Source organism: Macadamia integrifolia, chromosome 13 (genome assembly GCF_013358625.1).
Source record: "Macadamia integrifolia cultivar HAES 741 chromosome 13, SCU_Mint_v3, whole genome shotgun sequence".
Taxonomy (NCBI): domain Eukaryota; kingdom Viridiplantae; phylum Streptophyta; class Magnoliopsida; order Proteales; family Proteaceae; genus Macadamia; species Macadamia integrifolia.
In genome coordinates this window covers 22,759,187-22,776,159 of record NC_056569.1, presented here as the reverse complement: position 1 = coordinate 22,776,159, position 16,973 = coordinate 22,759,187, and the positions used below count along the sequence as shown (strand labels likewise).

At 38.7% G+C, this 16,973-nt stretch overlaps 1 protein-coding gene across 3 annotated transcripts; it reads right to left on the bottom strand.

Annotated features, from left to right (window-relative positions):
• Nucleotides 1-6,919: 6,919 nt before the first annotated feature.
• On the bottom strand, nt 6,920-10,252 carry LOC122058800 (40S ribosomal protein S7-like). Of its 3 annotated transcripts, XM_042621483.1 has the most exons (7): nt 10,212-10,229; nt 10,151-10,154; nt 8,888-8,977; nt 8,729-8,802; nt 8,518-8,641; nt 7,438-7,620; nt 6,920-7,261 (listed from the first exon to the last, which is right to left on the bottom strand). In XM_042621483.1, exons 3-7 carry the CDS (start codon nt 8,960-8,962, stop codon nt 7,142-7,144), a joined length of 576 nt encoding a protein of 191 aa, XP_042477417.1. In that variant the 5' UTR covers nt 8,963-8,977; nt 10,151-10,154; nt 10,212-10,229; the 3' UTR covers nt 6,920-7,141. The 3 variants fall into 3 exon arrangements, with proteins under 3 accessions (XP_042477417.1, XP_042477418.1, XP_042477419.1); XM_042621484.1 differs by lacking the exon at nt 10,151-10,154 and having other exon boundaries at nt 10,212-10,252; XM_042621485.1 differs by lacking the exon at nt 10,151-10,154 and having other exon boundaries at nt 8,888-8,972; nt 10,212-10,234.
• Nucleotides 10,253-16,973: the final 6,721 nt, after the last annotated feature.

Below are 16,973 nucleotides of genomic sequence, written 5' to 3'. Positions count from 1 at the left end.
TTGTTTCAAAAAAAAAAAAGCAAGTGGTTTGTGTTTATTTACTAGTAGGCAGATTTCCCGCTTCTTTGAGGGTCGACCAATCCCTCGACAGTTGATCGCTAGAAACTTCATGGTTTTCTGATGTGTGCGTGGCCTATCTCCTTCTTGGAATGTTGATAAAGTGAGTAAAACGAGAGAAAATAGGAGATAGAAGGAAGAAGATAAAAAAGAAAATAAATTAGGAAATTAAAGGATAGATAGCTTTACTGACGAAGCTATTACGTCTTGGCTAATTAGGATGTAACCAACCTCTTGGCCTTATAGAGTAAGCCATGACCTCCTTCTCAAAATAGAGAAAACATAGGAACCAATTGTCATTCAAGTTTGCCTTTCATTCGAGATTATCCCCATTAAATAGGATAATAAGTAGTTACAACTTTTAAGTAATGACTCCTACCCACGTAATATATAACTCCTCTAAAACTACCCAATACTATTTAGAAAATAAATAAAAAACTATAAAAATAATTACTAACCCACTCCCTTCATACCATGTCACTCACAACTCCCGTACGTAACAAATCCATTCCCCTAAAATGGGTCTTGTCCTCAAGACCACTTGTAGGAATTTGAATTTCATGGTTTCTAAACCTCCAAGTTGCTTCAACCGTGAAAACCTTGCCAATGAATAAGGATTTAAACTTTCTTCTTATGAATTTATCGGTGAAGGAACTCCTTAGAAGAAACTTGTACACACTAAAAGACTCCTCCTCCACCATCGTTTATCTGGCTCTGATACCCCTCGATGCGTGTGTGGCCGATCTCCTTCTTAGGATGTTGATAAAGTGAGTAAAACAGAGAGAAAATAGGAGATAGAAGGAAGAAGATAAAAAAAGAAATAAATTAAGAAAATTAAAGGATAGATAGCTTTACTGGCAAAGCTATTATGTCTTGGCTAATTGAGAGGTAGCCAACCTCTTATTCTTATTGAGGAAGTCATGACCTCCTTCTCAAAATAGAAAAAACATAGGAACCAATTGTCATTCAATGTTGCCTTTTCATTCAAGATTATCTCTATTTAATAGGATAAGGGGAAATTACATCCCCTCCCCTATAGTTTGCCGAAATTATACGTGGATCCAAGGGTTTGAGCGAATTACACCCCCTCCCCTGAAGCATGAAACATTCTTACATTTGAGTCCAATCCGTTAAAGACCGTGAATTTGAATATGTTATATGGTGAGGTCATTTTTTTATACTTAAAATACCCTCATAACGAAGTGAAGTGATTGAAATACCCTTCATTTAAAATGAGTTTGAAAGGGGGAAATCCTCTTATCGTCTCTTTCATCCAAAAGCTTCTTATTCAACTTAGTTCTTCTGCAACCTCATACTTTATTCTTCAATCCTCAAACTTTGCTCGCTCTACTCTATCGAGGTACCAAAGCTTCGATTGAAGCTACAATCAAACCGTTCAGGATCGTCTTCTTCCTCACCAATTTCATCATCATTAGAGCATAAGAGAAAGCAAAATTGCAAAATCTCTCTTTACAACTCCGTTTTTCCTATGATCAACTTTTAATTGTTGTTCACTCCACAGTTTTGATGCTTTTCTCCATTAGATTCGATCTTCTGCTGAAAGGTCTAGTTGATCCATCGCCTGATATTCCTTTTGGATTTCTTACGATAGGACTTTTTAGGGTCAGTCGCTGGATCTTGTAAGGTTGAATCCATATTTAGGCTGCCTGTGTTCTGAGATCTCCTCGATGATAATGGTGGTCTGGTGTCATCTTGATTGCTTGAATTGGTCTTTGCTGGCTGGAGAGTCCAATGATGAGGGGATATCTGTGGATGGGTTTGATAACTCTGCATCTCTTGGTGTAAATCTACAAACAAGTGCCATAGATGTTAGATCTCTGTTTTACATAACCCAATTAATGAAATTTGTGCTTTTGAACCTGAGTCAGAACCTTCAACTTTTCGATCAATAGGGTACCTTCAACTTGTCAATCGGAGACGAGGAACCTTCTCCAACGACTCTCTATTTTGAGGGCAATACCCATTTTATTGGTTTTTTTCCCAAAGGGTATAATGGATATTTCCGCTAAAGGGTATAATGGTCCTCTCAGGAAAAGACTTAGATTAATAAAAAGTTATTTAAGTGTTTTCATGTTTGAACTTAACATAATCCTCACAGCATCAACTTCAGAGGAGGGGGCATAATTCGCTCAAACCCTTAGATCCATGCGTAATTTCGACAAACTATAGGGGAGGAGGATGCAATTTTCTCATAAGATAGTAAGTAGTTACAACTTGTAAGTATTGACTCTACCCACCCATGTACGACACTTTTCACCTAATATATAACTCTAAAACTACCCAATAACTATTTAGAAAATAAATATAAAACTATAAAAATAACTGCTAACCCACTCCCTCAATGTCACGTCATCCGCGACTCCCATACGTAACACCCTCCTGGCGGCTGAGTACGACCAGTCACCTTAGCCTCAGATTCATTCCGAATAGTGGAGGTCTGAGTGTTGCCCTTATGAGAATGAGTCCTCTTCGATGATTCTCCTTCGCCACTTGTAAAGAGTTGCAATGACAGTGGATCATGCTCATCCAGATTCACCAGTCTCTTTTTTGGGAGGACTAGCTTAGGTTCTGCTCTTGCAAATCCAGTCTGCAAAGGAATGCCTTCGAGGAAATTCCATTAGGAAAAGTGATGATAGGTGATTTTCCCTTATTGTCCTTGAAACCGACCAGTATTTGATTTGTATTGAGGTCTCCTTGAAATTGGAATCCTGTGATTGGAACGCGAATGTCGGTATATATCCCATGGGATTCATGATCTGTGTATGAACTTTGGATGTGCGCATATTCTGCCCTTGTTGTGTATGAGGTGCTTGATTGTTCCGTTTCAGATAAGGAAGGAAGTTGATCCCAAATTTTATAGTTGGAGTCACACAAGGATTAATGATGGGATTAGATTTGAAAAAATCCTTCATTACCTTTCTTGTGTTGATGGTTGTAAGGGGTAACTCAATCCCAAGCTCGAATGCAATATGGATGATGCTCTGAAGTATCTCATTCTTTATTTTTTGGGGGAAAGTTGGTGGAGACTTATCCTTGTGTGGCTCTTTTGGCTCCTTAGGGTTAATTTGATGGGTAGCACCATCTGTGGCAAAGAATTCATCATAAACCACACTTACCTCTGTTAGCAGACTGGTTCTTCTTGGTGGGACTGCCGACTTGGGAAGAAGAGCTAGCTCCGCTTCCGAATCACCTTGCGCTAGAGCACGTAAGTATTCTTGATGCGGTTTTAAATGGACAATCTACTCCATGGTGTCCAATTCTCAGGCAATTAGTGTAGATTTGTTGTGGTAGGCTTTCATAAGAAAAGGGGACTTGGGTTGGCGTAGGAGCTCCCAGGTTAATCGAAAATCAATCTTGCTACAGGATAGTTCGACGAGTTGACTGTACCCGATGGACATTCGATCTCGATGCATCGCCCAGCCTTGGAAAAGATGGATGTTAGGAGTTCCTGCTCATAGTACATCCAGTGGAGATTATCAATTTGTGACTATATGATTACTTTGGAGAATGGAACTCTTATAGATGCATCCTTGAGAAAGTGAATCTCCATCCCCTTGATAGATCTAATGCGACCCGCTCTGCTGAACATTGATCTGAGTTTAAGGATTGAAATGTGAACGCCATCAATGATGGTAAAGGGAACCAATAAGCTACATGATGATCGCCCTAAAATCGCTAGAGATATAGAAAAAAAATATCATGCTTGTCAGGCGCTCTGAAAGGATCAAACCAATAGACGAAAGACAATGGGTGGGCGTTGGGAAAAAAATTGCCTGTAATTCCGATCTCGTACAATCCCGTGAAATACCACCTTCAGGGTGACACGTGTATTGATACCAATGCAATGGTCAAGATTCGATTTAAATGTCTTTTCACTGATTTAATATTTTATTAGTTGTATCATATCTGGACCATTGTATTAGTATCAATACACATGTCACCGCCTGAAGATGGTATTACACGGAATTGTACGAGATCGGAATTGCAGACAATTTCAACCCGTGGCGTTGGGGAGATGAGCGGCAGAAGAATCCTAAAATCAAAATGATGGAGGAGTTGAGGCTGTTGTCAGAGATAATGCCATGGTGGATGAAGGGTTTCCTTACGACTACCCAAGGCCCAATGGATAGTATGAGGGCCTATGATTCATGATGAACCATCCGCAAAGGTTCCCGATCTGAAGAGGCAGAGCAGCCAGAAGCAAACGGTCGGGAAGTCAAGATTGGGAAGCGAGGTAACTGCTGCAAGGTTGCATCTTGGGAGAGTCTGCTTTGTCTTTTCTTCGCCCACACCACTAGAAAATGCTCGAGGATCATAAATTCGTCCTTTACCCTAAGGCAAGGACCCATGGTCGCTGCCTCATCGCCTCCGGCCACATCATCCCTAGTCCAGCACAGTTCCATTCTTCGTATTTTCTTCAATTTTATCTCTTGCACATTTTTTCATTTTCCATCGATACTAAGATTCCAATTTAGTGTATTCCTATCTGGGAAAAGATAATTCTCGCTCCATGAAACTACTCCGACTGGCAATCCTATCGAACCCATCAGATCCACCATGTTGGATGGTTTTAGATGGCTTTATTACACTGTCAGTCCATAAATGCCACAATCTGTTATCATTTATCACCACTACCCCTAATACTTATATGCTTAACTATCGGTCCGCAACTAGAACCCTTCAAATAGGCCCTTTGAAGTCTGAACTGGAACGATCCATCTCTGGTCATTCTTGTACAGATGTAATTAATTACTTTAAACACACTTCAATCTCGAGCATAGTCAAAAGAAATGGAAATGGACGGTATGAATTTTAAATAATGAAAAAATTTTCAAACGATATGGCCAAATAAAAGTTCAAATAAATAGAAAACAGTAAAAAATGGAAAACAGATTGTATGGTATGGATTTTAAACAAACAGAACTAAAAAAATGATAATATACTCATAAATTAAGGAATTATTATATGAATACCTGCATCTAATGTTCAAAACAACAACAATATCCAACATATATATATATATATATATGTCTGCATGTCTTATTATAAGCTTTGAGACATACCATTGAATATCATCCAACACCATTCTAAATTCATATACCACACATGTCCAAAATCTTATTGAGCAACGTGGCTCGATTATGTTGTTCATTATTGTCAACATAGTCAATACACTCTCGAAGTGATGTATGTTCAATTGGATTTGAGAGTCATTACTTTAGAAACACTTTTTCAACTAATGTATCACTTGATATTGCATCCATGCATTGAATTTGAGTTGAATGTGATATTATGAGAAATATAAATCATTTGAGTTAGCCACAAATTGACGAATGAATCAGATCGATCGTAGTTCGGGAGAGAGAGATGATCAATTACGTAAACACTATGTTCAACAAATCCAGTCTTAAAAAACGTCAAAAAAAGGAAAACACGTTTTAAACATGTTTAGAACGGGAATGCTTATCATTTACCATTTTTTCCCTTATCTTTGGTAAGCATAAAGGAATACATGTTTTAAACGATAAAAAATGAAAACGCGTTTAAAACGACGTTTCTGCTAACAATGATCTGGTCCATGGCTCCTCACCGTGCAAGACCCAGTCACCTCCTCCTCCCTTTCAATTGAATCAATAGGGACGAATAGGCCATTTTATAAGAAGAGAGAAACACAAGGGAGCAAGAGAAACTACAGTGTGAACCCAATAAGGGTCTCGAGATGGTATAGACTTAACATAGGATTGACAATCATAACAGGTGACAAAATGTTAGTGTGCTCCCCATTATATTATGCAGGGTATATTCGCAAACGGCATAGTAGAACACACCATTGTAGTGCGACAAAATGGTATCCCATATTTAGAGGGCAGCAAGATCTTTTGAAGAGAGAAACACATAAACACTCAGGTGCTAATGTACCCTATCTCAGCTTCAAGAACTCTTACCTATTTTACATTAGGAAAAAGGTTCTATGAGCCAAAGGTAGACGGCACTCTCTCTCTCTCTCTCTCCACATGAAATTACCCCTCTAACCCCCTCCTTCCTCATTTGTGCTTTCTCAATGCCACTTGTTCAGTGAATCCACTTTATATTTAAACAGAAATATAAGTCAAAAATCATACCAAACACCCAAAAAAAAATTATGATAAATAATGGAAATGAATTTCTGCCCACGAAATTGGCCTACATCATCAGCACGTCCCGTGTCTATTCCTTTCCTCTCCCAAAATAAAGGGTAGAGATGTCTTTCACATAGGGAGGAGAGAGAAATACATGGAAACACTAACATAAGCCACAGTTTTAGACAGTTCTTTTCCCAAATAAAAATATGGGATTAAGTTCCTTGTCCAGCTATATAACATATGCTAGTGCCTCCTCTCTCTCTCTCCTCCACGAGGCAGATTTGACATCTCATTTGGGGTTGGGGGGGAAGGAGAGATGAACACAATGAAAGCTAACTAGCATAGGCTAGTATAGGCTAGGGCAAGAGAACCCTGCTAGCACAGTTACACACCAGCATGCATGCCAATGGCAGGGTGCATGGGAGCATCTTCCACACAGGGGCAACATGATCATTCCACAATCACCATGTCTAAGCGTGTACCTGCACCAGCGGGTAGCATTCTTCCTTAAATATTACTGACCGCCTACACTATCAATCATTAAATCAAGGGAAAATTAAATAGTAGAAATATCTAATCTGTCAATCCAAAAGATAAAATAACTAGTTTGAAAAATTATACCTGCAGCCTCACATTAGCCCCCGAATTCTTTTCCAGTTTACCTTCATCTAAATAGCAGCTCAGTTAAACCAGTTCTGCACTGCTAGTAGGAGTTTCTATAGCACCAGAAGATTAACTAAGTTTACTTTGAAAAGCAAAATTTCAGTCTCCTACAAGAACAAAGTCTCACATTTCACGGTATAAGACCATCGCACTTCCTGAATGAAAATGACCTCAATCCAAAAGCTCAAGCAAAATTTCAGTTCACCAATAAGAAAACATAATCAAGAACAAAACAGCATCACAGTGAGATAGAGATGCATGATAACACAGTACGCCTTTTATGCCTCTGTAATTGGGTACTCAAACACAACATCTTTCCCTGAAAGCTTCCGGTAAACTCCTGAAAATGTCTCCAACTTGAATTCAGTGAAGTTCCGCTCCTTTGCATCCAGGTAAATCTGCCACAAACCAGAGACACCAGCTTATTAGGGCAGGAAACAGAGGAAGAAAACTAGCACACTATACTACAGAAGCAGAATAAAAACCAATATAGAAAAGAACTCATAGCTCAAAATAACAAACTAAATACAAAAGCAGCTACAGTACAACACTAGAATGAACAAACAGGCTATACCTTGATTATTTTGGACCCATCAATGCGGTATCTGACACGCTTCCCAATAATCTCTGAAGGATAAACAATATCCTCCAGCATGGCATCATGCACAGCAGTTAGAGTGCGGCTGCGAGGTCGCTGAACAGCAGAACCCTTCTTTGGAGGTCTCAAAATCCTTCGGGTGGCAATAATGATCACTTCCTACCAAATGATCATATAGATAAGTGGAAGCAAAAAAAAAGAACTGGACCAATAAAGAATAATTCTATAAAGAAAAGAGCTACACAGAGCACGAGGCTACCACTACTGCAGGGTTTGGGAGGGGGCAACTGTATGCAGCCTTACCCCCTGCTACGCAAGAGAGGCTGTTTCCAAGTTCTAAACTTGTGACCAATATGTTACAATAGTGCAACTTAACTGTTGTGCCACAAGACTGTCCACTAATAAAGAATAATTCTATGAAAGCCTTAAATTTATACATCATCCTGGATCCAATTAACACATCCTACTCAATAGTCTATATCCCATTGCAATAGTTACCCATGCAAATGCCATTAATTGCCATTCGTTATTTGATTAGGATCTTAACCCAAAACAATGGCATTTGATCAAGGGTATCAAGTATCAACTTTTTGTTGTTTTACAGAAGGTATGCTTAATCATTCTTCGTTGTTGATGCTGTCAAACTAGTAACATGAACAGTCAATTAAATATTCTTGTCTGCATACAAATCAAAGAATATGATTTCTGTTAGAGGATAACGATGCATGCATTCAGAAAACTGAGATCCACGATCTTCAGATATAGGAGAACTTGGCTTCAGTGTCAAGCCAACAATTCTTTTTCAGTACTGACAAGTTGAAGTAGAAGTCTTCTTGAGGAGGGTCATGGTGCTGATTTAGTGACTAATTCCCATATCATAACTGGCTTCCATTTTAACCTCTTCGAGCTTAGGTCTCATCCAAATTTACAATCAATGAAAGGTCTTAGGGCCTCCCAATAACAGGATCATTTTTTCCCCTTTTAAATAAATTCAAGTATGTACATGAAAATGGAAACAAATCATCATTAGGAAGTGGGAAGTAAAGCTTCAAGTACCGTGCCACTGAACTTCTTCTCCAACTCCCTGACAAGCTTAGCATGAATTTTGCGGAAAGCTTTCCTAAGTCTGTAGGGAACATGGACAACAACAGCCTTCCGATTCCCTGAAACATCCATCTGACTGCAAGAATGCAAAAAGAAAAAAAAAAATTGACTTTCCATGGAAGTTAAAACCATGTCTAGCTATATAGGCAGTTCACTTTCTTACACAGCTGAATTTATGTAGAGATCCTTCAAGTCACTTTTGAGTTCCTGGCTGCTAGTCTCCAAGTCAAAGAGTGCCTGCAAACACAATGGAATCAGGCTGATTATCATGGGGTAATATACACTAAGTTACAAGGTAAGAGTTAAAAGCAGTGGGAATGACCTGAGCAACTGACTCCTCAAACTCAGAAGGCTCGACATCCTTGTCTTTCTGGATTTTCCTTCTAAAAGTATACATCTTGGAAAATCTGGACTACATGGAGTAAGGGTACAAGGCTTCATCAACAGAGGCAAATATGAATCCAACAAAGAGAGAACATGCTTGATAATTACAAGAGCAGATAATACTCAAATAACAAAATTTTCATCCTTCACAGTTAAAACAACTTTTATTGTCGGTTGCTATTTCCTCACTGATAATACATCCTCCCAGGTAAGTAACTTTTTTTCCCAATGATTAAGAGTACAACAGAGTGTAATACAAGCAGAGAACCAAAATTATCTAGGAGGGACTTTAATGTCTCTACACTAATGAAAATCCCAATCTCACAGTTGAATACCCAAGAAACCAAAATTTCTGAATTGAAAAAGGAATAATAATGGAACCGTTAAAACAAGTGGGCTGGGAAGTTCAAGAAATATAACATAAAAAGTCAGAAATCCCTGAAGAACAGCAGATGGGCATGCAAAACAATCATTTGTGCCAATGATACTATCATTTTGAAAACTGAACTTCACATGCAACTTAACTCAGATACAAACCCATTTTACTTATCATCTCTCCTTGTTTCTTAAGGTCACAAGGAAATTCATCCAGAGTCTTGAATTTCGATAGGAATACTACAACAGTGGCAAGGTACAACAAAAACGCTTCTAGCCAATATTTGCGTATAATATCTATATTCCCGTGCAGCAGATATCGTATAGTTCAGTTTTATGCAGATCATTATAACCACCCAATTCAATAGACGCTATTCAACGAAACACAAGTTTGATCAATCTAATGCCATCAACATCCAACATGTAAGAACCAAAAGGGCTAATACATAATCTCACAAACCATCTCAATTCTCAGCTCCTCGGAAAAAAACCAATCAATCAAACATGAAAAGGTACATCACCCTCTTTTAATTCATTTAGACAAGAAGAAAATATAATAGAAGATTAACAACCTAAAACCCTAACAACCCAATTGCTTCGATCCCAGAAGATAAAACTTTAAGATAGTAGATGATTTATGAATAGAATACGAAATCTAATTCATTTAGACAAAAAGAAAATACAATAGAAGATTAAAAACCTAAAACCCTAACAACCCAATTGCTTCGATACCAGAAGATAAACCTATAAGATAGTAGATGGGTTATGAACAGAAAACGAAGTTCAAATCCAAAACATTAACGATTTACAAAGACCATTCATGAACAAATCCAATTGAAAACACAAAAAAATTACATTCCCTATGCACTTGCAGACTCATCTCTTACCTGATCGCGGTGGTATCATCTGATATGTTAACAGTTAATGTCGTCTTTTCTGTATAAAAAGGCCATAGAAATTCAGGGGTGACAAGCAGTCAGGCCGGGTCGGTCGGACCTAGTTGGGTTCGGATAATTTCTACGGCTGAACCGGAAACCGCCATGTAGCTAAACAGGCTTAATAAGGGATAAGTTTGATAATCAAGTCAGTCGGTCTCAGGCTCTAATCAAACTATCATAAATGGGCATTAACTAGGTTATAGGCCTATTTAATCTTAAACGCATTTAAACAGACCCTCTTTAAAATTGGTCTCTTAAATGTGCATGAAGAAGAATACCAATAAAATGAGGTAAAGATAGACATAAGAAAAAAAGATTCCACAATTAAAATGGATTAAGCCAAAAATAGGCAAAGCAGTTAAGTTACTAAGGTACTAGGTCTTTAATTTATGTAACCCATATCAATTAAACTATGCTTGAAGAAAATTAATGTTAAGATAACAATCTCCACCATATCACATAGCCTTAGCACCAAATACCAACAGCATAACAGAAAAAAAAAAAAAAATAAAAAAAATTCAACCAAAGGATCGAGCTTAAAAGAGTCGGTTCAAGTCAGGCTTGTAAATGTGTTAGGCTAATCGGGCTAGGATCAAGCCCAACACGTTTATTAATCGAGTCGGTCTAGGCCATGCCATAAATGTGTCAAGCTTGGTCGGGCCTACCTATGTGGGCCTGGAATTGACACCCCTAGGTATTCTTACACTGACAATGTAGAGTTTAATTTATACATAAACAGTTGACCTATGGTTAATTCTGCCACTAAGAGACTTGACCTAACTCACCGTTGGATAACAAAGGCAATGTTATGTTGGGTTGGACTTCCATCTCAATGCATCATGTATTGAACACTTTTCTAATAATTTTTCAGCCGGTGGATTGTTGATACTATCATATGGACCGTAGGATGGATATAGAACTATGTAAACTGATCATATTCCAAATCTTGGGTATCCAAATTCAGTCATATGTTCTGCTCGGTTAGGAATAAGATTTTCAAGTAAAATCAAAATCAAATCATTTATTAATAAATGGTATCAATGGTTTCAATTTAAATTGTTCGATTCAGTTCGATTTTAATTTTAAACTTCTAATTAGGTTTTTTTTTTTTTATCCAAATGACTTATTTTTCCTTTAATTTTTTATTGAAGTTCACAAGCACTTGGAGGAAGAATTGCACAAGGAGGAGGAGATGTGGTGGAAAAATTCAAAAATTGATTGGTTGCAGGGTGGTGACAAAAATTTTTCTTTATTCCACGTATCTACTATGAGGAGACGTCACCGGAATAGAATATTGAAGCTGAAGCTAACATCAAGGCAATGGTCTTCTACTAAAGCTTAAGTATCTAATGTTTTTTGTAACCATCATAATCTTTCTTTACTTTGCAAAATGCCTTTCTTAATGAAATGGATTATCCAGCCACTCTAGGTCTTCTTTCAATGCTTGAAAAGCAGATGAACGAGTTTCTATGTTTGTTAATAAGAGGATTTGGCTAAGGATCTTCCACTTAGTAGGATCCTGCTGAGAACCAACCTGCCTCACCGACAAAGGAAAGGCATCGATCGGTGAGAAAAGAAAGGCAGTTAGAAAGCCCATTGACTTTGCATAGTACTCTTTCTAAGTCAATGGCTCGTTGATAACTTGGAATTGTGCTGGTTGACCCAGAATCAGCAGATCTCACAGATCGAGATCGATACTCGCACTAGCGCTACCCCTAGAGGCAGCACTTCCCCAGGGAAAAAAGCTTGAATAGCCTGTTCGTTTTGGTCTCACTCTTTTATAGGGGAGGAAAGGTATCCTTTGTCATAGGAAAAAAAAAACCTAGAGGTTTTTAGTTTTTTATTTTTTTTATTTTTGAATTAGGATCCTCTCCCCATGTGCATATAACTAAATTTTGGTTGAACTAACGTGCACTGTAGTTTTTCAGCTTGGTTCTGGCACGCGCCTAACTCTCCATTGGGCTCCCTCCGTTGCTTGTTTGCTCAGGGAGTTGCTTCTTTAGGTTGAAGCACATTAGCACAGTAGTTTGATTGCGTATTATGTTAGGTGCTCATGTTTTTTGGCTTTACAAGAGTGCACTGGACAATAATGCTTTAAATTATATTCTTGATGCAGTTCAGCCAGTGGTTACAGAGGATATCGATGAATTCCCACCCACACTAGAAGACATTCGGCATGCCCTGTTTGCCATAGCTCCACTCAAATCACTTGGGCCGAATGATCTCCCACTTGTCTTTTTTTAATGATATTGGGATGTTATTAAAGATGATATTTATTCCTATGTAGCGGAATTCTTCACTTCAGGTCATATCCCTATGGACTTAAATCGCACTTTTATATGCCTTATCCCAAAGGTGGGTAGTCCTGAAACAACTGATCAATTCCGTCCAATCAGCTTGTGCAACGTTGTATTCAAGATCATCATCAAATTGGTAGATGATCACTTACATGGAGCTTTGGAGCATATTATAGCACCTACCCAATCAGCTTATCCCTGATAATATTCTAGTGGTGCATGAGATGTTTCAACACATAAAGAAGCACAAGAGAGGTGAGGATAAATTCATAGCTTTAAAATTGGATATGCGAAAAGTATATGATAGACTAGAATGGAACTTTATTGAAGCTATATTGTTGAAATTGGGTTTTAGCCAATTTTGGGTAGTTCGTGTTGTGGTTTGCATTCGTACTATCTCCTATAATTTGCTTATTAATGGTTGTATCAAGGGAGAGATCCTTCTAACCCGTGGCATAGGTCAAGGGGATCCAATTTCCCCTATAATTTTTATCCTATGTTCCCAAGCCTTCACTTCTATCATCAATCAAGCAGACAGGCTAGGGGTGTACCTATTACACACCTCTTCTTCGTCGATGATTGTCTTTTGTTTTCTCAGGTCAAACTGCAAGAGATTACCACTCTTAAACAGTGCCTTGATTTATACTGTAAGGCAACAGGACAGGCTATTAAATTACAAACGTCTGCCTCACTTTCAGTCCTAATACCCATATGAAGTTCAGAAGATGATTTTCTAGAGTACTCAAGGTACCGTATGGGGATGGCCTTACTAAATATTGGGGATTGCTGACTGGCTTTGGCATCTCAAAATAGATTATTTTTCAAGAAATGAAGGAGAAAACTTTGAATAAATTACAAAGGTGGAAGGGAATCTATTCTCACATGCAAGGAAGGAGGTTCTTTTGAAGACATCTATGTCTCCCATGGCAAATTATGCTGGTTTGCATTTCAAATTACCTGTCTTTTCATGAGTCTATTAGAAAGGCATCCTCTAATTTTTATTGGGGTGAATCTGAAAAGGGGAACGAGATACATTGGATTTCTTGGGCTAGATTATGTCATTCCAAGAGTAAAGGAAGATTGGGGTTCAAGGAAAATCAAGCTTTACTTGTAAAAGCGGCATGGAGGATTTGGTCTTCACTGGACTCATATTGTGCCCATTTTGTAAAATCTATATATTTCCCAACAACTGATTTTATGCATGCTAGGTTGGGAAATAGGCTATCATGGGGCTGAAGGAGTCTCATACAAGGCAAAAATACTTTGCAAACTGGCTTGCTTTGGAAAATAGGAGATGGTAGTGTTGTGAACATATGGGCCGATAAATGGATTGCCTCTTAGCCCCAATTCAAGATTCAAAATCAGAGGCTAGTTGGTTGCACTTTGTCAACAGTTTCTGAGTTGATTGACCCTATTACACAGATATAGAAAATGGATATGTTGCAGCAACACTTTCAACCCTTAGATAGAGAGGCTATAATGAAAATTAAACTCAGTCTATTTTCTCAAGATGATATTCAAGTATAAGGGGCATGTGCTTCTTCATCTCGGTTCTATACATGGGATCACATTCCTGAATCGGTGTGGAAGAGGATATGGTCAATCCAAACATTACCAAAGATTTAATATTCTATTTGGTGGGTTTATAATCAAGGTATTGCTACTAGAGAAAGACTGCACTCTCACAACAGTCCAATAATTTCAGCTTGTATCAGATGTGGAGAGGAAAAGGAAACAGGAGATCACTTGTTGCTAGAATGTTCCTTTGCTAGGGTTGGGTGGTTCGGGAACGTGGTAACGTATTCACATCCATCAGATCAGCATCCAAAAATCTCTGAGTGGTTGAGTAGCTGTGATTTATTGTTCTGACAAGACAAGAAGATGGCTCGCGAGTGTCTTTCCTATGCTTCTTTTATATGTTGGTATCTTTGGTGCACAAAAAACGATCTAGCTTTCAATACCAAGAACAGGACCCTGGTGAAGTTATTTCTATTGCAAAGAAAGCTTATCTAGAGTATCATTTGGTAGCTTTTTCTCCAACCAGGCCTAGTGCATCTCCTTTCCCCTTTCCCAGCTACGGCCAATTAGGGTCAGCCCAGCCTAACCCTGCCCTGAGTGTGGGTCAAGGTTGGATTTTTCAAGTCCTGAATTAGGATCGGATTAGGCCCAGGTTCTGCTAAGGAGAGTCAAGATTAGGCTAGGGTCTTCAAATGCCCGACCCAACCCGACCCTGTTGCAACCCTATGTCCACCTCACTATTAAAGCATAGTCGACAAAAAATGGCTAGTGAAGGACTTAAGGAGGGGAAGTTGAGAGAGATATCGTATTGTGCTTTAAAATATATAGGGGTAATTCTACCAAATATATATATAGAGGGGTAATTGTTTCCTACAATATAATCTTTTTGTTTTTTGGTTCTCTTTCCTTCCAATGTGCTCAATGGGTTGCTATTATTTTATCACCTCACCCTTAAATTGATTTATGGTATCAACTCTTAAATTGTCTCATGTACACTCATCCCTACCTAGAGTTATACACACTCCACTCATTTAATTGATTAAGTGGATAGAAGAGGTTCCATTCTTAAAAAAATAAATAAGGGAAGGTGTTCCATTGTAAGAAAGAGAAAGGTGTAGCATCATGGAGAGGACAAGTCGAGTCTCATGAGGAAAGGACATCGACTCAATATAAAGGAACTCAGTTGAGGTGGGAGAGGGTTTTGCTAAAAATGCTAATGCCCTGTCATCATTGCCATTGAACCACCTTTAACATGATTCTCTCTCTCTCTCTCTCTCTCTCTCTCTCTCTCTCTCTCTCTCTCTCTCTCTCTCTCTCTCTCTCTCTATTACACTTTGTATCTCTCCCCAACTGTTATGAATCAAGATGATATAGTAAAAGAAGGCAACTTGACGGCTGGCATGGAAGGTATCACACCATCTATGACTCCGAGTAATAGGTAGAAGATGAGGTCTATGACCTCAAAGAATCATGTGTAAAGCAATTGGGAGGGAATATAATTTTAGGGAAGTTAGTCATAACAAATTGCACGAAAAGGCTATATAATGTGTAGAAGCCATGAATGAAAGAGGCTGAAAAATATTTACTCTATTTTCTCTTCTCTAAGGAGGTCACTATCCTCGAAGTAGTGGATTAACTATTGGAAACTCTAACATTTGGCTCTTTCATTAGGAGGAGCCACTCCAACTATGGCCGAAGGCACTTGTTTCCGTCAGCTTGATAAGTCCCTCAAGACTCAAAGAGAAGTAGCTAAAGCACATGGTGATCTCCTAGATTACCTTTAATCCACCATCACTTTGCAACAACAAACCATGTATCAGCTTATGTTACGGATCACCACTATGGATGGTCACCTTAAGCAAGCATTGCACCTCTCATCATCATCACCTTCCCTTGAGATGTCCGATGGCAAGTGAATCATTTTACGGATTCTATTTTCCACACTCACCATTGTTGGCTCTGGCCATTCATACCTATGCAATCCACCTGGATTTTCCTCATTTCATAGTATCGATCCAATCGGTTGGATCTTCAAGTCTGAACACTTTTTTGATTACCACAGTACCATCAACAATCATCGGCTTTATATCTCATCATTCTATATGGATGGCCCTGCTCTTATGGTTTCAAAGGATGTTCCATGCCACTTAGTTTCTACATGGTCAACCTTCACGAGAGCAATAAAACTTTGTTTCGGCCCCTCTGAATTCAAGGATCCATAGGGTGGTTTTGCTAAACTCATGCAAACATCCATGGTGGCAGGTTATCGGTCCCGATTTGAAGCCTTGGAGAATCGTACCACTAATGTATCACCATCATTCTTGATTAGTTGTTTCATCTCTGGACTACATTCAGAGATCCGTAATGAGGTTCTGGTCTTCCAGCCAAGTTCTATGTCTCAAGCAGAAGCAGTGGGTCTAGCAAGATTACAAGAGTCCAAGTTCAATGAGACATGTCATCTCCAATACCGCCCTATTGTGCAGTCCCATGTGAGCCCCTTTTGCCGATCCCCACTATTTAACCACAACTTTACCTCATCTATTATGCCATGTATCCCTATCATACGCCTTTCTTCGATCAAGATGCAGTAGAGGAGAGAGAAAGGGTTGTGTTACAGTTGCGATGAGAGGTTTTCCCCATGACATATCATTACAAAATTGGACAGTTATTCCTCCTGGAATACGACGGTGAGACGAATCCGATTTCTGGGGTACCAAAGATTCTTGTGGAGGAATATCATGACAACCATCGACTGAATCCCTTTCTGTGACCGAGTTATCTTACCATGTGATGTATGACCAATCATCATTGATAACCCTGCGCTTTACAACCTATATAGTTGGTTTTCCTGTTCAAGTCCTTATCGACAAAGGGAGTACACACAATTTCATGTAAA